The sequence below is a fragment of the Balearica regulorum genome, chromosome 1, assembly GCF_011004875.1.
Source record: "Balearica regulorum gibbericeps isolate bBalReg1 chromosome 1, bBalReg1.pri, whole genome shotgun sequence".
In the NCBI taxonomy this organism is placed as follows: domain Eukaryota; kingdom Metazoa; phylum Chordata; class Aves; order Gruiformes; family Gruidae; genus Balearica; species Balearica regulorum.
The window spans coordinates 37,662,804-37,685,351 of record NC_046184.1 but is presented as its reverse complement, the minus strand read 5'-3'; the positions used below and the strand labels follow the sequence as shown (position 1 = coordinate 37,685,351).

General features: G+C 36.5%; 1 protein-coding gene across 2 annotated transcripts in view; it reads right to left on the bottom strand.

Annotated features, from left to right (window-relative positions):
• Positions 1-774: 774 nt before the first annotated feature.
• Positions 775-22,548, bottom strand: part of TBK1 (TANK binding kinase 1) — a 29,335-nt gene continuing 7,561 nt past the window's right edge. The window contains exons 6-21 of one of the 2 annotated variants that reach the window (XM_075745694.1): positions 21,611-21,771; positions 19,557-19,667; positions 17,587-17,766; positions 15,924-16,120; positions 14,586-14,644; positions 13,355-13,446; positions 12,813-12,914; positions 10,044-10,122; positions 9,080-9,201; positions 8,878-8,954; positions 8,497-8,536; positions 5,546-5,647; positions 5,361-5,457; positions 4,244-4,350; positions 3,828-3,899; positions 775-3,050 (exon numbers count right to left, since the gene is read on the bottom strand). In XM_075745694.1, the coding sequence (XP_075601809.1) occupies positions 2,999-3,050; positions 3,828-3,899; positions 4,244-4,350; positions 5,361-5,457; positions 5,546-5,647; positions 8,497-8,536; positions 8,878-8,954; positions 9,080-9,201; positions 10,044-10,122; positions 12,813-12,914; positions 13,355-13,446; positions 14,586-14,644; positions 15,924-16,120; positions 17,587-17,766; positions 19,557-19,667; positions 21,611-21,771 (1,650 nt within the window). In that variant the 3' untranslated portion in view covers positions 775-2,998. The remainder of the gene's footprint in view (positions 3,051-3,827; positions 3,900-4,243; positions 4,351-5,360; positions 5,458-5,545; positions 5,648-8,496; positions 8,537-8,877; positions 8,955-9,079; positions 9,202-10,043; positions 10,123-12,812; positions 12,915-13,354; positions 13,447-14,585; positions 14,645-15,923; positions 16,121-17,586; positions 17,767-19,556; positions 19,668-21,610; positions 21,772-22,548) is intronic. The other variant, XM_075745701.1, reaches the window with a different exon arrangement.

Genomic DNA, 22,548 nt, shown 5'->3' with positions numbered 1-22,548 from the left:
CTTTTCCATTCAGCTTTTTTAATCCTTGCTATAGTATTAGATCCAAGATTATTCTATGATTACTTCTACAGTAATTACCTAAATTAGCACTGATTGAGCTCTGGCGGTGGACTGTTTCACACCAAGCAGGGACTAGGAATTTTGCCACTGTTACAGAGAACTAATATTGTCCAGAACACGTCAGCAGAGTGGTTAAAAACATAAATAAAAAGGATGAGTGGCTCTACCATATCACCTATGCGAGTGATTCCATTGTACGGGACAGGTTTTCTGGACAGCTGACTAACTTGCTACTTCAGATTTCAGGCTTTCTATTGTCTGTACGAGGCAATAAAAATTATAAGGTAATACTGAAATTAACAGAAAGTGAAATTATGGAAAGACACAAGAAGTACACACCGTACAGTAAGTGGCTGATGATGTATTTATGTCATTAAGTCATTCACTCATGCATTTTCACAATTCATACGAAGACTGGTTTGTTCAAGTAACAGATAATTAATATACTAAGCTAACCCCCCCAAAACAGTAAACCAGCTTCAGGAGGAAGAATCATATATTACTTTCTATTACTTCTTTTGGCAAATCAGTAGCATGACTGATAGTATCAGGACACTTAGTTTGAGACAGAAATTGATGGTACTATATGCTACTGTTTGATGTGAAAAATATATGTGAAAAATATATATAATCAGTAGATTATGAACTGATTACTGCAAGTTCCTTAGCTACTACTTAGTTAAAATCGCTTTAGAAAAAGAAATTTTAACAAAATTAAGATAACCGATGTATTTAGCAACACTGAAACCAGCAATGTTTAAAATGAACATAAAATATAACATAAAACATTTTCAACCATGTAAAAGAATGCCACACATACTTCAATATACAGACTATACTGTTACTACAATTAACTTTCAGACTGCTTCAGTATAAAGAAGTTGAAAATTATATATTCCAACTAACACTTGATTTCTTTCAAAATTAAGAACCTTTGAAACAACAGTGTTACAGACATAATATTGGAAAAAAAGTATAATTTATGCACAGTTTGAGAGCCCAATTCTTTTAACACTTATGCATGTGTTTTACTGACACTTGGTGAGACCGTGGATGTGAATGAACAAATGTACAAGCAGGCATTAAAACATTCCAGTTAGACATGATTCCAGTACTTTAAAAAACAAACAGTTAAGAATGCCACAGCTAACCAAGGAAAAACACATAACAAACTGTTGCACTCCTTTTGCATAGCTAGATTTTTTGGGGGACAAAGCTTGCAAAGAAAGAAGCTGCTCATGTGAGTGTAAAAACATCTGAATTCCCTTTTAATATTTGATTCTCACCAAGAACACTGGAAAGCAGGTCTCAGACATCAAGGCAGTGAATTTCCTCTTCTTTTAACAATGAAAGAATCAATTCTAAATTTCGTTAAGTTTCTATTCAAATATTAAAAACCCCCAACACAATGCAACGGAAATGTTTTGCCTTCTGACCTGGAGAGATAAACAGGGAATAAGCATGACAAAACTATTAGATGCTGTCACAGGTTACTGTTGTTTAATTTATACCAAAATGTTTTACCATTAAATATGGAAACTTCTAAATATAGTGGGTCCAGCTCTTCTCACAGAGGTAATATATTAGAAGTGCTGTTGGACGCCACTGAACATCCATGGCCAGGTTTCCACAAGGAGAGAATGAGTCCTGCCATATTTGCATGCTCTTCATCTGAAACAAGTAAGTACACCTGTAGTATCCACACAAAGTAAGGGATGTTTTCCAAGTTTTTGTTTGTTTTCCTCTTCTCTTTCTTCTTTCCAACATATTTTGGAGCAGACTGTTTCATTTAAAACAGTCATCATGTTCTGTGAGGATCAGTCATTCAGCTAGCCTCCAAAATAATGGTAGTTAAAGGAAATCCAAAACACCCTATAAAGACTATTCATTCTGCATCTCTGCAACCCAATCACGTAGTACCGAAAGTAGTAACTACTGATACTGGAAAATAAACACTTAAGTTTAATATCTCAGTCATAAGTCAGCAGTGGGTGTGCTCCCTTTTTTAAGATCTAGACCAGTAACTTTTCCAATATTCAGTTACCACTGCAGCACAACGCTGTCTAGTCTACTGACTGCCCACAAATTCTCCTAATACCAGTTTTTAAACTTTTTTAAAAGTTATGCCTGCAAACAGGATTCTGAAAAAAGTATTTTAAGAACCTGCTTCTCTTGTGGTAAGCAACAAGATTTCAGAGAAATTCTGAAAATGCTGTACTCTAGAAAATGAATTTTTACATTCAGTCTGACAACCTGGAGTGCAAAACTTCCATATACAGAGCAGTCAAATGATTACAGACAACATGGCACCAAATATGGCGAAGAACTTAAGAAAATAGTGTAAATTGGTTTTCTCAGGTAGACGTGAACTAAAAGTTTGGCTGTGAAGGAAAGAGAAATAAATTTCCACTCTGTCATATCTGCACTTTTAGTCCCTATTCACACATATTGAAAAAGATCTCATTTAAAACAGTCGTCATGTTCTGTGATGATCAGTCAGTCATTCAGCTAGACTCCAAAATAACAGTGGTGGTTAAAGGAAATCCAAAACACCCTTTAAAGACTATTCATAATATTTAGATTTCTGCAAGTCCTCTTGCAATAAAGGCTAAATTGCATTTCGAAAAAAGGGCAATATTCAAAGCAAACAATCGTCAATTTCATCAATAACGCTTTTGCCTTTAGGACTTCGTCAGAGATCCTCCAAGGGGCTAAATTCCCTGCCAAGAGTAATTCAGTAATTCTATCCTAACATTGACGAAAAAAAGATATATATTTCTTTTATATTTACATATTATACATATTTACATTCTTTTTAATACTACAATTGTAGAGGGGAAAAAAAATGGATACAGACTTATTATCTGCCTTTGAATGTCCCAAGAGTATTTTTTTTCCTTTGAAAAAATTTACAAGTCCTCTTCAGGTCCTTTGAAAGCTAGATACAGTCCAAGTTCCGCAGGCCACCATCCATAGTCAAAGCACCAAATCTAACATGAAAAAATAGCATATTCTTAGGTGATTGAATAGGTTATAGAATCAATCCTTAATTCACTATGATTTATTTATGGGGTTTTCCTTTCTTTTGCCACGTGCAGACACACACATTCGTATCTAACTTCTGTGTGTGAAAAGAACATAGAAGAAAGGATACCATGCTCCAGGTATGGGACTTGGGGTGGGGAACAAAACAAAACCAATGCAGCTTGAAGCTAAGCTCAGCAATACCCCCAATTTACCATGAAGCTTTCAGGACATCATTATTTTTATATATTTTATCATCATAATAGGAAAAAAAGCAAAGTCAGTCTGTATGTTGTAATGACAATACGCTCTCAGGATTATCAGAAATACACTGGCCTCTTCACTTTATTTAAGCAATCTGAAAACTGCAAAATCATCCAGGTTGGTATAATTTCACAGTTGTTAAAAATGTCTAAAAGTGAGGAGTTAAAAGACCCCACTGGATTGCTACAAAAGTATTGTGTTTAAATTCAGAATTAATCTGTCTGTAAAACAGACATTTTTATTAGCTAAACATAAGTAACATGAAACAAAAATGCCACGACTGCTGTGTCAGAATGATCTTAATGTTTCAAGGTTTTGATTACTTTCTTTTTTGGTTACACCTCAGATCAGCAGTTCAAAATGTATTTACAGTTAAAGAGATTATAGAATCATCCCTTAGTTTAAGTTCTGGATCTACCAAATGTACCAAGTTAAGCCTGTTCCTAGTATCAGCCCAAAAAGGGAAAACAATTGCTTGCCTTTCCAAAATGTGATTGTTCTCAGCCAGCTCTTTAACAACCCCTTCCATTTCTTCCTTTAGTTTCTTCATACTGTAATAACAAGAAGCAAAAGAAAGATTACAATTTTTATAGGTACAGTTATCTGCTATGATCACTCACTACCACAGAGCTTTCAGCAACTTGTCATTACATACAAAATAAGGGACAGGTAACAGGTTGATTATTTACTAAAAGTGACAGATGATATATTAGTATTGTCCCATACTTGCTTCAAAATCTGTACCACCACTTTAGCAATATAAAGTTTTTTCTGCAATATAAAATTCTTGGTCTTAACACAGCACTCACAAAGTCAATCTTTTTTTTTTTTCTTTTCAATTCCCCTGTATAACAGGTATAGAACATTATATCAATCCAATTTAAAAAAATCTCACCCAAGAGTCATTTCCACTAGTGTGTTTGAGCTTGGATAGACTGTATTCATTGTATGTTTCATCCCACTGGAAGCTGCAAACATTTTCTGCGGCAAAGCATCTTGTAACTGCAATAGATAAAAAGGAAATGTAAGTTGCAATAGAAGTTGTCATACGTATCCTGATGTCCACCTTAAAATCCTTCCTTTAATTCTCCATTTATGATGCCTCATAAAATCATTACAGTAGTAAGGCAGCTGATATTCCCCAAGTTGAGATCATCATGGCAAGTTTTGTATTGACACAACCTATAGTACCCTGATTTGTTCCATCTTCTTAACTATCTTATATTTTCCTAATAAACTTTCAGAAAGAATTATCTATTTGTCATGTTTATAGATATCCTAAGGCAACAGGATCCTAATCAATAACTGACTTTGGTAGTGCTACTAAAATACAAACAAATAACAAGTAAAATGCTGTTCTCCACCATTCCTCAGGTGCTTTTCTTTCATTTATATTTCCTTTATAAAGAATAATCATTTTCCTGAATGAAAATGCTCTCATTCTCTCAATTTTGAGGTAATTCTGGTAAGTTTGCATCCTGCAGAGTCACTGTCCAAATTTTAACAAAACACTTTCTTTCATGTCACCAGCAGCATTAGTTTAGCACGTATCTTTAAGCACATATCCCCTAATCTCGAATACGGGAGTAGTGTTTTTTATGCTTCATAAGAGTATTAAGATAATCCTGTAGGTGCTCAGATATCATTATAACAGTTAAACAGAACACTTCTCAAGGGACTCACATCCATTGCCACAGAATTTTTAGGGGGAATGCTACCACTAAAAAAACCCCCAACCCCCCAAAAAACCAAACCCTACCAAAAAAAACCTCCAAACCAAAAAAAATACCCCACCCAACCCCCAAACTTAAGTCATTATTCCAAAAATCATGCCACACTCTACGCCACTGTGACATTTGCAATAAAGCAGCTATAGACCAAATACTACATCTGTGCAGCCCTATATTTTAATATGACTCCATTAACATAAGACTCACTATAAACAAAACTATTGATATTAAACAACATCTTTTATGTATTCCAACACTTTACATAATTTTGAAGCATTCTACCTCATTTATATAATCCTGGTATTTGGACACCTCTTCTTCAATATCAAAACACTGGTTGGTGAGAGCCAGTAACTGCTTCCTTATGTGAAGCATTTTCCTAAAAGAAAAAGTTTTCTTTTGAGAGCTTCATTTTATAAAAGTGGCGCAGTGAATATTACCAAATATTAAAGAAGTCAATAGCTTGCCTTGTCCAGTCCTCAGCCTTGTCCAAAAATGTATCATACTTGCTGACACATTCATCTTTGAATAGAGCTATGGCTTTTGTAGCATGCAAATACAGCTTCTGCCTGCAACACAGAAACAACCGAACAGTGTTACACTGGTTTCACAACCCTGTTCCTCTAATTTACTTTCTGTACCTTGGAGAAAAGGTATGTGGACTTAAAATCCCTTCAGCCAACTTTATTCATGCTGTTGTAATTGTCCTGGTTTCAGCTGAGATAATTTTCCTTCTAGCAGCTGGTATAGTGCTGTGGATTGGATTTAGTATGAGAATAATCTTGATAACACACTGATGTTTCGTTGTTGCTAGGTAGTTGTAGAGTCTACACCAAGTCAAGGACTTTTCAGCTTCCCACACCCTGCCAGGTGCACAAGAAGCTGGGAGAGCACAGCCAGGACAGCTGACCCAGACTGGCCAAAGGGATATTCCCTGCCATAGAACATCATGCTCCAGATATAACTGGGGAAGCTAGCCGGGAAACAGGATCCCTGCTCGGAAACAGACTGGGCATTGGGTGGGGGGTTTTTTTCCCTTCCACATGTGGTGAGCAATTGCATTTGTGCATCACTTGTTTTATTACATCGTTATTATTATTATTGTTGTTGTTGTTATTTTCTTCCTTTGTTATCCTACTAAACTGTCTTTATCTTAACCCACGAGTTTTGGGGTTTTTTTTCATTCTCCTCCTCATCCCACTGAAGGGGGGAGGAGTGAGCAAGCGGCTGCGTGGTGCTTAGCCGCTGGCTGGGGCAAAACCATGACAGCAATGTATGAGAATTCAACACACTGCATGAACTGACGGTTTATGTTTCAAAAATATTCCCTGGCAGGGAGGAAAAAAAAAATATTTGAAGCATTTATTTGCAATTATTTGTATATGAACAAATGGTCAAATGTCTTCTCCAAGTCAGTATTTATTCGAGCAGGTATATTTAAGGAAAAGGGATTCTAAACGGAAAGGACAGAAATCCTTATTATTTCTTATTTGCCTTCTGCAAACACTTGGAACTGCCAGCATACATGAACAACCCTCTGTGCTGAGTAATATACATGCAAGAAAAACGGTATTTTTGTGTCAGCTTAAATTTATGGCAAGAGAAAAAAGCAAGCAGAAATAAGGACAGGAAAACAAAACAAAATCCAATTCTGATTTAGCATTGCAGACAGTAATCCCAGTGTAACTGCCTTACCGTGCTATGCATTGCACCAGTAAGCAAAACTAAGAGATTTACTACAGTCTAACACCTGCTTCCGGTATTTCATTAAGTCTGCATGATGCCTATTAGTTAATCACATTCTGGCTAGAGTGCAGCTGGATTGTCATCAGGCACGCATACCTGTCATTCAACCAGAAAAAAATCTAAACTGAGTGCAGCTCCCTTGTCTATCTACTGATAAATATTATAAAGGCCAGCCTCTGCTGCTAATGGCACACAGTTCTTCACAAAATACACTGCCATTTCTCTCTGGAGTGAGTCAAGTAAAGTAAGATGTAGTTAGGATCTCAAAGATGCTGGATCAATCCCAAGGAGACACTTGTGGTAGAAAAATTACCAGTATTCAAAACCATGAAAATGGAGCCTGTTTATTTAATGTTATTCACATATTAATGCGAGGACACAGTTTGAATAGTAGAAAAAGTCCTAAAATTTCTTTAATCTGCCCAAGGGAGAGCAGTTTTCAAATGAGCTACGGATTGTGTCCCAATGTTTGCCTGTTTTCCAACCATGTCATTAAGAACACATGACTGGAAATTATCACTCACGTTCAGTCCCTTGCTGCTGCAGAGCAATGATGTGTCCGGGTCTCTTTCAGCGTATCAATATCTGCCTTACAGGTTTCCTGCCCCTACTGTCCTTTATCTTAAGGCAACCTCTCCTCCACTTGGCAGTCACTCTATTTAGCTTTCTCTGTGGGAAAATCAAGTGGCATGGCTGTGAGAACACCAGTGCCTTCTGCATGTTAGCTTTCTATCTGTAATTGTCAGTGAAGCCACACTAGCGGTAGCAACAGCAAGAATTTTTAGAACATTACACAAGTGGGGTCTAAATTCATACAGCACTCAGCAAAGTCTAGGGAACCACTCAACTGACCAGCCACTAGGAGAATAACTTCATTACTTAAACATAAGTATCTGGCATCATCTGAGAAGCACAAGGATATCCGGCCCTGCTTCCGACTGTCCATCCAGAAAGGTGTAGGTTTCCCATTTGTCTCGTGTCCTACCTCCCAGTCTCAGCGCACATCTCGGACACCTTAGGGCAACTTAAATAGTATTAGGCATCTGCATACGAGGCACTGAATCGATCCTGAGACAAGTACAGCAGCATGAGCAGAGCAGCTGTTTACAGGTGCTCAAGAGTTAGTTAGTAGAGTCAGTGGAGCCTAATGGGAGTCTAGACACCCAGGTTACACACAGATACTTAATGTGGCCACCTCTCATAAGTGGCAATTTTATATGCTGCGTTAAAATCTATTTTGTGTGCTATATTTCCTGGCAGATTAAATCATTCTAGACTTTTGTTCAGCTTGCCCATATTTTATTCACCTGTAGAAAATTATCTCCACCTTATTTAGAAAGTCACTTTACTCTTACTGAGAGCTTTTTTCTCCCTAAAAAAACGCAGGAAAAAAGTGTTCGTCTTGTAAGACAGTTATGCCCAGATAACAAACAGGTATTTCATATCTACATTTAGAAGGTCTATCAGTGAAGGAACTCCACTGCCAGAAAGCACCTCCTTATCGTATGCTGGCACCCCTATGTACTTAAGATACTTAAAGGAATTTTTTTAAAAAGCAATCCTAAAGAGGTTATAATTTACAATAAAAATCAACAGAAGAGGTTATTGGCAAAAGCACCTGAAGGACCTGAAAGCAATCATGGTATTTCCCAAAGGTAACTTCAAAACTTACTTGTCAAACTTGTGAATTTGTTCTTCATTATAAGGAAGCCCTAGGATCAGAGCAGATGACAGACATTACCAGTTTAATTCTGTTAGTTGTAGTTATGTAAAACTCCACTAAATTTACCCATTTCCTATATGGTTTCCTTCTCCTATCCTGATAGGTAAAAGTTGTCATTTACTTTTTTTTTTTCTCCTCTTCAGTCTTGCAATTCAAATTTATGAGATTAATAGTGGTGTTTCATTCATATGGGCTTTAAGACAGTATCTATCTCACTAAGACAAACCTACAGACATATTCACTGTTGTTGACTAACTCTCCATTCCTACCACAAATATCCTAGTGGAACAAGGACTGACCTGTTAAAAGTGAATCAAATAAGTTACTTACTTCGTTCTGCTTTGTCTTTTTTGAACTGATAATAAATATCTGTGATGGAACACAGCAGCGCCTGCAGCCTTTCTGGACTAGGGTGACAAAAGGAAGAAAATGAGATATTCTATCTATATAAACTCAAGAACCTATTAATGAGTTTCATGAACTACAACTCAATCTAGAATTCAATACATATTAAAACAATAGGGTTACTCACTTTCTGTCTTTTGGATGCATGCCTTCCTGATTTGCCCAGGTGTCAGCCAGTAAACCACCAGGAGAAAGTTTGGTTTTGATATCTTGAAGACTAGTTTCTATTGTGCCCTGAGAGCTGGAGAGCTACGTAAGAGCAAGAAAGTTCAATCTTACCGCTGGATAAAGTGAAAAATTAATCGAGGCCGAAAACAGACCGAGCACGTTAATACTATAGACCCATTTGTTTCACTGACCTACATTAAAGAAATATGCCCAAAGCAGATAAAACATGGTATTATTAAAGAATCACTTTGATGCTAGCATTTCTTTTAGTTAATATTTATTTTCTTTCAACTATAAGCTTCTATGTTTCATATATTCCCTATTTACTTCTTCACTTGTTCTTCTGATTTAAGAATTCATATAATGACTATCCACATAATTCATACCTTCCTTTTTCCACAGTTCATACAACCTTCAAAATAAAAATGCACTAATCGCCTTTTGCTTTTAGAACGGAGAACTTTATACCTGCTCCCAGCACACCAGTGTGTAAAGTTATTTTCCATTTTTTTCTTACTTGTCTGGGAACATGATGCAAATTTCAAAGCAGATCACTCTGAAGTGTGTTTGTGTATGTATCAAATGTTAGATAAGCCAATGAAGTAGTTTAAAATTCTTTAAGGAAAGGGAAAAAAACTTGAAAGTAAAATACATTTCATGGTTATAATTTTTTACTTGAGTATTTTAGAAAATGAGAATGTGTTTTCAGGAATTTATTATTATTTTCACTACACTGGGCTAATAAAAGGAATTACTCTATTTTCAGAAAGATATCCAGATCTCAGCATGGGCATTTCAAGAGTCTAGAAATTGCTTTGAAAATTCACTATTGTTATTCACAGAAAAACCTGTGTTATCACGTATTCGGCTTCTTCTTTAGAAACACCATTTTGAGAATGACAGAGGCTCTGTAAGATACTTACACGCAACAGTTTTGTGTGTATCTCTGAAATTTCATCCACTTCTGATGCTTCCAAGTTGATCTGCATCAAATTCTCATACCTGATAACAATAAAAAGCAGAGTTAAAAAAGACAATAAACAAGCAGTCTATACACTCAAATATTCCTTGCATCTAGAGTGTAACAATAACTGCCTTTTCTTTAATATGAAATATAGTATCTGCCAAGCAGCATCCATGAAACAGTGAAACCTGAAGTGACCGTTAATAATGGAAACATTTTAGTTTGAGCAGTTAAAAAGAAGTTTGAAACTTCCATTCCCAACTTCTTTATTCTATTCTCATTACTTGTTCTCAAAAGGCAGTGGAAAACTATTTCCTCTCATCAAATAATTTTTAAAAGGTTACCAAACTACAGTTACTTAACATAATGACGCACAACAAACTAATACTCCAGTGCACCAAAATGCTCTTCTGTGGAAACTTACTGGAAAGGTTGAGTTACCAATACCTTGGGTTGGTTGAATTACCAAAACCTTAAAGGCTGGGTTAGTAGCACCATCTGTTCATCATGATACTTTCCGTATCACCATATCTGAAGTGCCAAATAAATCATTTGGGACCATATTTTTCCTGTTGAGTCTCAGGCACATTTTATTTTTAAAACATCGAAACCAGCTCAACTGCTTTCAAAAAATACATACTTTGCTCAAGTTCAATATTTTGTTTGCCTTTTCAAGTAAAATCTTTGCACTGTTATGCTCTGAAGCATAGCCTCGAAAAACGAGCACATGTCCTTTGCTAACTCCATAAAAGTCTTCTGAAGTCAAATAAATTGAAAATCCTGCCCCTTTGTAAGAGGCCAAAAGACTACGTGCAAACACACAGCAAATTGCTGTTTACATGAGAACTACTCCAGTTTGCAAGTGAACTTAATTTTTGTTCAAATTGCTGCTCTCACATACTGCTGAATGTGCTACAGTCACAAATCAGAACCTACAGCGGTTTCTTCTGAGCTCTAAGTGGCTTTCTTCTGCGGGGACCTGGCTGAGTGCAGAAGAAGCTATCTGAACCAAATACAGACAGAACAAGAACCATCCTGTCAACTAGCGTAAATTGGCTTGAAGGAGAGTTTGGATTACAGCCCTGATGATTTGTAACTAGGCTACTCAGGTATACTGTTATCTTGCTAGTTATCAACCTTGCTAGCTTCGCTGTTGTTTTGGTTTTTGGGGTTGTTTTTTTTTTTTTGAAGCAAGTACCTTAAATTGCAGGTGTATCAATTTGTACGTTTGGCATGCACACAGCAACTCTTGACAAATCCTTGCATATCCATAATTACTACGTATAAGTTGTTCAATTCACACACACATAGCCGCTCCAACATGGCTTAAGACTATTCTTAAGCCTACTCTGCAAACCCAGTGGCTCTACATGTGTGCATTAATCATATTGTGGGCATCTGCATTTTCAGAGCAGACCAGAAGCAAGTTTAAAGAATCCTATGACCAAGACGGCATTTGAGGGAGACTGGTAGTAGGTTGAATAGGAAAACAACTACTCATAGGAGAATCCTATGAAGAACCAGGGTTAAAATTTGTATCAGACTGCATTAAGAATAACACACCTTAAAGATGAAGCTAATGCTAGTTTGTAAAAAGACAAACAAAATACTGCAAGGACGCTTAAAAAATGGAAAGGAATGTGACTGAGAATTGGACATTGAGTGCGACTCAGAGATGAAACAAAGATCAGGAAAGAGAAAAAAAGAAAGGGAGAATTCAATGGTGCAATCCTACCTCCTACAGACAGCACTTGACTGAAAGAGGTAGGGCAGAAGAGCCTGAACACTGGAAAACATTTACTTCCTTGGAATGTAAGACAAGAGAAATAAGTGTCTTCTGCAGTCTTTGAAACTTGGAAGTTTCCTATGCTAAAAGATAACCATTCTTTAGTTGTTACTTATTATAAATTTTATCATTTTTAAAGACAGTGCTCTAAAAAACTTTCTACTATATGGATCTGAGGGGGTCCATATGGGCAACAGTGAGATGCTGTGATACAGACCTCTGCCATTTGAATTAACCAAAGCAGACAAAAATAATGTAACAGTCAGGCACTTGAAAAATGACAGAAGCAGAATTTCCTGTGCAATTTACTTTTGGCATCCCTATGTGCATGAACTGTGACCTAGTGATATCCTATATGCAGCTTTGGTTTTGGTTGCTTTGGGTTTTTTTGATGTTGGGGTTTTTATTGGGATTTTTGTTTGTTTTGTTTTGTTGGAGGGTTTTTTTGCAGCTGCTCTATGTTATATTTCAATGTTAAAATTCCTTCCATGCAGAAAATGCTACAGTCTTAAAGCTGTGAAAAGGGCAGTATTTAAAGTCATCCTTAATAAACACACACAAGCAAACTCAGTGACAAAAGCACTAAAGCACTAATGCACTAATGAAAGGAAAGCCACTTGATTCTTTGTTCAAGCTTTACTATAGCTTCTAAAGTCAATGACAGCAAATGAGCTGAGTCAGAGAAGAAAGGAGAAAAAGAACCCATACAATTACTACTCAATAGTAATTACTTGTTCCCACTAGGTTAAGGAGCAAAATTAACACTACTCTAATTTGAGCAAAGCATATTACTAAATCTGCTTAAGTCACTGCCATCAGCAAATCCATACCGATTCAAATTTAATTGTTATATGCAAACCCCCTGTAAATAAACATAAAATACCGCTGTCATTAAAGATGATAATGAAAAACGAATGCATTCAGTGTCGTGCTTCTACTCACATCTTCTCAGCTTTCTCAATGTTTCTGCTGCAGAAATCCAGCCTGATGACAACCTCTGTCTTTTTATGAACCATTTCATTGTAATCATCCTTGATTATTTCACTAAAAAAGTGAAGCATTAGTCTGTAACAGAAGTATTCAACTGCCATCTTACCAGCAATCGGCAATACAATAATATACCCACAGTAATAACTGCTAGTAAGAACTGCTTTCAGTTAGAGATGCATTAGTATAATCCTCATATAAAACTATTTTGTGCAAGCTGCTCAATTGTACCTACATGTTACCAGAGGTTAGAATTAAATTATCCACAGAAGGAAGTGAAATTGCAAATACCTAAACATTATTGTCAGACGAAATTATTTTTTGTTTCCTTAATGACAGAAAGAAGGAAAAAAAAAATCAGAAAGACTATTCATATGCAAGGAGTAAAGAAAACCTCCCAAGGTACTGGGAGATCACAGAATTATGTATTAATAATCACGGCATATCTCAAAAAAAAAAAAAAAGTAATGCAAAATGAAATTAAATCAATTGCTTACATTAGCCATCGTATTCCTTTTCGCATCAGCTCCTGGTAAAGTAGCAAAGAACTGGCAACTCTACAGGCATAACATACAATACCTGTTACTGCCTGATGGAAAGAACAAACAACATTAGTACTAATCTGGCATTCTTCTAACCATTGTGTCGAGTCAATTAATCAGAACAAAGCAACACAGATTAATAAAAGAAAGAGCAACATGAAGATGGTAGTTTAAAACGCAAACCAAACACTCATTATGGAGGCAGAGCTAAACATGGTAGTAAGTTTTTCCAGTTACACTGAAATATCTGTTAGGGATGAAAATAAGTCTCTTATAAACAAAAACGACACCACTTACTCTCAGGTTTTACTTTAATTTCTGGAAAATCACAAGTACATTTCTTTAGTAGTTTAAGAATACATATATTAATAGAAACTTGCAAAAAACGACACGTTTTTAAATTCTAAGGCTGGGGACTCTCTTCATTCACCTCGTTCCACTTACAAGTTTGCTGCATTATTTAGAATTGTGAACAAGGTTTCGGAAATTGTAATTTAAAATATTTTAAGTAATTAATATCAATTGATGATTTTGTGTTTATTAATTCTAAAGACTTCTGGTATTCAAAGAGACATACGCTCTCAGGACTACCATCCCTGAATACAAGGCTCCTCAGCAGCCAGTATTTTATAGGCATAGTATAAATGGTGGTGACAAAGTCAAAGCATGGCAATGCACCCATTCAGCAGTTTTAGAAAAATGACCAAAAGAACGAAACATCCTCTACTTGTCTCCCACAGATCCTGAAAATTTGCAAGAGAGGTAACAGAAATTCCTCTCTCCTGCAGAGTCCTAGGGAGTCCTCTCTATCGAAAGTTATTTTTCTTACATTAAGTTTTGCCCCATCACAGGGGATATGAATCCTCTAGCTAACTTCAGGACTCCAAAGTGGCAGGCTCCTTTCCCCCCCATCACTGAATTATGCAGTAACAAAGCACTTGGAATTTAGGAGGCTGGTTTTTGAGTTTGTTCTTTTTTTAAAAAAATATACGAACATATTTTGTATACAAAGTATGGCTTTAATATACTTTTGGAGCCCTTGTTAACAAATGCGTTTCTGTCTATCAGAATCCTCATTAGCATATTAAAATAGTTTCATTAACATTATTAATCTGAAAATCAAGTAGCTTTCATTTCAGTATCATTATCTGAGTCAGGTATACAAATTAAAATCATAATTACTCACTTTAGCCATACTGGCATCCCCATCCAAATCATAACGTTGATGTACTTTAGGAAGTAAAACTGAAACATAAAACAAACATCTGTATTTTCTTATTTTCCATAAAAGACTTCAAAATTTCAGTCTGTTTCCCCTTCCCACCCTGTACACTGTTATTTTGTGTATCTACATGGATTTTCATCTAATCTGTTACAGCCAAGCCTTTTAATATTGTGTGGTTCTCATGCACACCTTCAAAACCAGCCTTTGTCTTAAAAGCTTTAAACAAATCGACATCTTCAGCAAACTGTCGTTCACTTCCTTTTCCAGACTCACTTTCAAACATGCTGCACAGCACAGATTTCATGCAAGTCTCCACTAGCAATCTCTCTCCATTGAGAAAGCCAACCATTTCTTTCTGCTCTTCGGCCCTATGTTTGCCTGCATGGGAGACCGTTCCCTCTCATCTCATGGTTGCTTAGCTTCATTGAGACTCTTAACGGCAGGACTTCACCAAATAGTTTTTTAAAACCTAGGGTAGCCTCTATCAGCTGAATCTCCTTTGTTCTCATGCTCATTGACTCCTTCAGAAAGCTCTGACACAATATAAAGGCCCTGTTGATCCTTCCACAAACAGCTCACCTACCCACACTTTTCAGCACCTCTGTGCGAGTGCCAGCTGGCTTGGGCAGTCAGTGTGCAGGACGTACTGAGAAAAGCAACGCTGATCTCGCAACTGGAGGCATGTCCTCTAGCTCATCTCTTAAAAAAGAAAAAAAGACTCTGGCACAGGGCCCTCTATAAGCCTCTCAGTGATAAATGGAAATGCAAAAATGTGATTTCTTTTTTTTCTTTTGCTGTTATGGCATTACCTTATCTTCTAAGCAAAGGCAAGCCGTTAAGACCTCCTCTGTTAACTGAAAGGCTAACCACATTCATGACAAATAAAAAAAAAAAAGCAAAACTTGAATTTCCACTTGGTGAATAATGGAACAAAGGAACTAGCTTTGAATTACATTCTATAATGTTCCTTTCTACTTGATAAATGTCATACTTTAAAAAAATTCAGAACTCCATATGTACCACTACATCTTAACACAGGTTCACAGCACTAAGAACATTACAAACAGCTAGTGTTTCTGTAAAAATATGCTGGACTTTTTGAAAAGCTGGGGCATTTTTAAAAGTAAATAAATAAATAAATAAATAAATAAATAGGACTGCATACTTAGAACTTCAGGTATCAAGAGAGAAATTTTTCAAACACTATTTCTAAGACATAATAGACATAAAATGATAATTAAATAACCCAAATTATTTACAAAGGATAGCTATAAAAAAGGGAAAATTACTTCCACATACCTTCTTCATAGATTAATCCAACAACGTTCACAGCCTCCCTGCTTACTACAAAGATAGGATTCTCCTCAGTAGTTCTGGGGAAGTGCTGTGCCAATCTGCCAGGCTCTAGTATTAAACGCCGACCTTCATATATCAGTTCTTGATTCTGAGATGGTATTTTTGTCTGTTTGTAGACCAACTCATGAAATATAGCAGCTCTATAATAAAACCAATACATTCAGTAGTAGTTAGACTCACTACAACAGTTCAACAATTCAGATTTTGTATTACTTAAATAAAAATCCCTTTTGCTTCTGATTAATTAAGAACTGGTTTTATACATACAGAATTTGACTTACAAGCAGAACAAAAAGCAGCACACTGCCTAAGGCTCCAGGTTGCTCTGCTACAAAAATAAATGTTATTTCCTGCAAAATATCAAACTTCCCTTTCTACCTCTGATTTTCCACCAAAGCTTGTCTGTATAAACAAACTTGCTTTGGCCTGAAGGTCAGTAAAAACAAGAAACACCAGATGAGAGGAAGGAAGCACGCTTCGGTTTTCTCAGGCACGTCCATTTCTTCAAAGGACGTGCCTGGTCTCTCCAAGAGAAAAGTCAAATGCCAAAAAGCATACACCTTAAATTGAGCCTGTAAGCTAACAGGCAGCGAGATTATCTCCTAAAACAGTAGTGATAAAGAAGACCAAAGACACTTTGGTATTTTATTTCCAGCAATCAATGGATACAAGGCATAAGAATTTATAACAAATAAAATTAAATCAACAAACAAACCTCAAACAAAGAAAAAAACCCCTAAGTACACTAACTGGAAGGACCAATTTGCCTCCTGTGCAACACTAGTACACTGTCACTTCTTAATACTACAGCTAGTATTCAAATAATCATAAAGGTAAATGATAACAAATAATAGCAATTTGAGCTACAAGCACGATTTCTCTGCAAAAAATAGTACTTGAGCTCTCTCAAAATACAAATGACAGAAGAGAAAAGAAAAATTGGAAAAGGCCAGAACTGTATTTATACATTTGATGAAATAACTGTATCTGTTCTCATATTAGAGAATAACACGCACTTTGTATTATCTGTAAGAAGGCAAAGAAAAGGCCCTTATTTTTGTATCAAACTGTAAACTAGACTTTACAGCTTCTAACATCAGCACTTGATGACCATAAAGTGAACTCTGTATAACTCAGGACCCTAAATCATACCAATTACAACTTCAGAACCCCTGTGAGAGTTTTATGTCAGACAGATGATGTGCATGTTTTGTATTCTTGAGGACAAGATAAGAAAGGCAAGAGTTGAACAGAGTCTCTGGAAAACTACTTTGTAAATAAGTAACATACAAATGTGGGATGAGTTGGTACCCATTAAGAACACAGACACATTGTACTATGTCAAGGTCAGTGTTCTGTCACTGATTAAGACCAATTTTAAGATCAGTTGATTTGACCTTCAATGATTTGACGTTTATTAGAAACATTTTATGATCAACATGCTTCTATGTACTGTGAATACACAGAAGAATTACAAGCTTTCACTTTCTCAGATAAACCACCAAGGAAAGGCTACTGAATTTGTAACACTGGTGAACTCAGGTGACAGTGTGACGTTTGCCTGAATAAGAGCAAAGAAATTAAAATATAGAGAGAGCACACTTACGTATTATAGCTGTGAATATAAACTTTGTGCAAGGTCATCTGCTGTAGTGAAAAGATGTGAATTATTATTCGGTGCAGTATGTCACTCGTCTCTGCAAAGAACTGGTCAAATCCCCAGCATTTTTCCTGGTCTGCTTCAAGAATATTGGCAAGGACAGGCGTGAGCAGTACTTGCAGACCCCTACAGGACACCAGGAAGAGACAAGACAACTTGGATCTGCTTGGATCTTTTCACCTTGTAACCAATTGCAATACTTGATTGGATTTGACTCATGAATGCAAATCTGCTATCCCCTGAAGAATATCCAGAGCTGCTTTCTTTTTTTCTTTTTCCTCTACTGAACAACAAAATATTCAATGGTAACGTTCACTGTTTTTCATTAATACACATACTCTATCTCTTTCCTTTTTAGGCTCAACTATCAAATATTTTTTCCTTGGTATTTGACAAATTTCATGGGCATTGAAGAAATAGCATGCAATTTTAAAAGGCTACATTGTAGAGCTAAGGTCACCTTCTACCACTGCTGGGCAGTAGCCTTCAACCCAGCTCACCCCACACACTTAGCATAGTTTATCACTTTGAAGGAAGCCACTACCATTTATGGTTTGCTGGCTGAGCTGCTTGTGTGAGCACGCTATGTTGCTTTCAATCAAAATCAGCTGGGTTAGAAAAGACTCTTTATTTCAATTGTCAACACTAACAGAATTCATCCTGATTGAGATGGGATTAAATAATATTCCACACATGCAGCTCAACCACTGCAAAGAAAAATGTGCAACTATTGCCTTACAGTCATCACTATTCTAGGAGAAAGGCCAGCTTAAATTTCTTGCATTCCTACTGTGAGAATCTGAATTGCACGGAATTTTATAGATCCCACTCCTGTGTTATCAAGAACAACTTCTTCAAAATTTTAACAATATGTACATGTCAAACCTGAATCCAGCGGTAAACCTGGTAACATTTCAAGCAGGCTCCAGTGGCTTACAAGCACACTGACAGCCCCATTAAAGGTCAGTGGATGCTGTGCTCAAACTCCCTTTAGTAATAAACTTATAACAGTAAATACTGTTTAAATGCTACTTGAAAATATTACTGTAAACAGATGTTGAATGAAAAAATCTGCTTCCTTTGTTATTTAAAGCACTTCAATTATATGCAATAGGCAGAGGAAACAACTGAGCAGTACCATGAAAAATATATATAAATTGCAAGTTCTGCACACTATAAATTAATGAATTGATATAAACTAGACTTTCACTCTACACCACTTATGGATCTACATATTTGGCTTTCAGAAAAGTTTGTTTCTATAGTCTGTTGACACAACAGTTTCTTTCTCCCTTTACCATGAAAGAGCAGTAATTTTAAAGTACTGAAGACGTCTTAAGAAGATAAATAGGTAAATGAGTTATGGGAGGTGTTTTTAAGATTATATTGAGATTGGATCTTCCATGGCTCTTCCTACTGAGTATTGCATGACTTATGAAGCAAAAATATGATGATAGAAAAAATAATAAAAGATACTATGAGAATATGATAAATGTGACAATATGAATTTTTTTCTGGTAAAAATGCAAATCTCTGAACTGTGTTTTCTTATCATTTCCTTCCTACTGCCTAATCTTGGTAATGTCTGAAGTCACATTGTTGCACGAAAAGGCAAGCTTATTAAATCTTCATACTCCCTTCCTGGGGATGGAGAAAATATAGTAATAATCTTCCTTCTACTCATACCACTTCAGATTCGCAGGTGCTCATTTGTAAATTAGCAGTCGTAAAATTATTTGGACAGATGGGAAGAAAAAACACGTGATAAACTAATAGTAGACTGTACCGATCTACTGAAGAGTTCAAAGAAAACAACTGCAACAATCAGATCTCTGTTCCAAAGACCCAATCCTAAGAGAATAAGCAAAAAAGCACAATCAAGTAGCATTGAAACACTGTGAGAAGTTCAAACTTACTTTGAAAGACTACAAGAAACAGGCATCTCCCAACTCCACTCAATTGGTCCATTTTCTGCTTTCTGTATTCCAGAAATAGCACCAGAAGGCTTTCCAGTGATTATTTTATACCTGTGATACATTATAAAAATAATAGAGACTTCAACTACTATCTCTTATACATACATAGGTCTAGTAACTAATCCTTAAAGGGGTATCAATAATGTAAATCTAAACAACAGGTTTAAAATTTAAATTTGTAGGTGGTGCAATAATTAGGAAGCTTCACTTACAAGCTGACAGTGGTGCTAAAATAGTAACAATGAAAAAGGACACACTTCAGGCTATGTTGGAGAAGCAACTTTGCCTACCTCAGATTTGGGAAAAATTTAGGAGAGATTTCAGGCATCACTGAAGGAAGCTGAAGTTTTTTCACAAGTGTTAATTAATCAAAGTCAGATTTCCAAGGCAGTTCAATTTAGGCATTTACATGACTAACTTCTAGCATGATCCACAGCAAGAGATGACAATACGTAGCCACCACAAAGTCACTTGCGGATAACGAAGGAACAGGTGGGCTTTGAGAAATTATTTTAACTTGGAAACATCTAGCAATTTGGATACAATTTAGCATTATCTAACTTTGTACTGAACAGGCTAGTATTTCTCACATTTCTCCCGAAACAAATCAGAAGCGATAGACTTTTTGCAACAGAAAATTTCAGTTGTGCTTTTCTTTTTGTAGGGTGAGGTACATCCAAAATACATGTTCCTTGTTTATCTTGCAAGCAGATACACCAACAAGAATGCCTATGGGATAATCACACGATGGACTAAGAAAACTGGAGTCAGTTTGCAAAGAATACCAGAACAGAGATGTTATTGGCCTATTAGAGTTCCCAAGTATGCCCTTGCTTTATTTTTTAAATGCAACACACAGAACAACAACAAAATAGAACTACACTAATACGACACAGGAATCAATTCCAACCAGCACGTCACAGACACAACTTCCGTTTCGAATTCAGGAGCTGCCCCTGTTATCTTCAGCCACAGTCCACAACTAAAACTCAAAAAATGTCAGTCTTATGGGTAGTGCATGCATTTCAAGGCTGCCTGGGAAGACAATCACTTAAAGGACAACCAAAATTCGCAGCACTGAAATCCCACTTCAGAATAACACAACTTTGCCTGAATATCCCATTTATATACACCACACTGCAACTAACCAGCCTAGTGCCAAGGTGAAGGAAAGATGTGTGGAAAAACATCAGTATTTTGGGGGAGCTGTGATGCTTAATTCAGGTCTTAAGGTACCACACAGTAAAATCCTTGAAGCAGAATGTTTATACTGGTTTTGGCTGGGATAGAGTTAATTTTTTTCACAGCAGCTCCTATGGGGCTGTGTTTTGGATTTGTGACCAAAACAGTGTTGATAACGCAGGGATGTTTTAGCCATTGCTGAGCAGTGCTTACACAGCATCAAGGCCTCTTCTACTTATCATACTGCCCCACCACTGAGTAGGCTGGGGGCAGGCAAGAAGTTGGGAGGGAACACAGCCAGGACAGCTGTCCCCAAGGGACATTTCATACCATATGACATCATGCTCAGCAACAAAAGCTAAGGGGGGGAAAACTGGCAGGGTGGCAGTTGCCCATGGACTGACTAGGCTGGTGGTAAGCAATTGGGGGCTTTTTCCATCACTTGTTTTTCTTGGTTTTGTTTTTCTTTGGGTTTAGGGGTGGGGGGTTTTTGTTCAGTGGTTGGGTTTTTTTTACTTATCAAACTGTTTTTATCTCAACCGACAAGTTTTCACACTTTTACCCTTCCAATTCTCCTCCCCATCTCACTGCGGGGGAGTGAGCGAACAGCTGTGTGGTGCTTTGCTGCCTACTGGGGTTAAACCACAACAAAGTTAAAGAATGTTTTTCCTTAAATATTTTCACTATTTTAATGTTTACTATATGTGTGTAGGATTTCTTGGTAAAAAGCATTTCATGGACTGACGAACATTCACTTACAACATAAAGATGACATTTACAAACAGATAAAATTCTCCGTCTAAATTACCTACATCACTTCCTTGTTTCTACGAGGTCCTTCAAAAGGTCGGAAAGGCAAACTCCCTGTTGCAGCATGGTAAAAGGTCACCCCTATGCTCCACAGATCAACTGTTGCTCTGTATTTTTTCTGATGCTCTTTCCTCAAAACTGCTCGCTCATACATATCAGGATGCTAAAGAGAAAAAAAGAAGTTAGAATTGCTTTATGAACAATATAAAGAACAAAAACCCAATCTAGCATTTCACAGCAAGATAATTTGTCATTGTAAATTTTCAGCTCTTTAACCAAAAAGCAAAGTTAGCTTGTGTCATAGAATTTGCTTGTTATTCTGACAGACTATCACAAAAGTATTCCTAGGTATGATAGCCACTTTTAATAAAGGTTTGCAAAAAATATTTTAAAATTTAGCTAAAGACTGACTACTAGAATAGAACGCGACTAAAGAAGAGAAGAAAGCCAATATTCCTCCAGATGATTTTGAAACAACAGAAACCAAACTGGAAAAAGCTCCATACCAGAGGAGAATATCAGTTACAACACTACATATGGAAAAACATGACAGGAAGAAAACTATGCTCGTATTGATGCTTCTCTGCCTGCCTCTCTCTGGTTAACTAAGATGTTAAGAGAATCTTAACTACACCTAACATCATCCAAGTAGCTCAAATACAAACTGAAAAATATCTACAGAGAAAAAGGCAAAGACATTCGTAACTAAAATACTGTTGTTCTTCCTTTCACACAAGGTGACAGTGGAAGTTGGACCTGGAAATTATTTAGAGGCTACTGTGCTCAGATCAGCAGAAGAACTGGCATGACCAAAGGTGAAAAACATGGAAAGTTATAAAAATAATTATAATACAAAGGTTTAAATACTAACTCCCAACAGTCTGACCTTCACCTATTCAACTCTTATCACAAATGGCCCCAGGCTTCAAACATTTCTTCA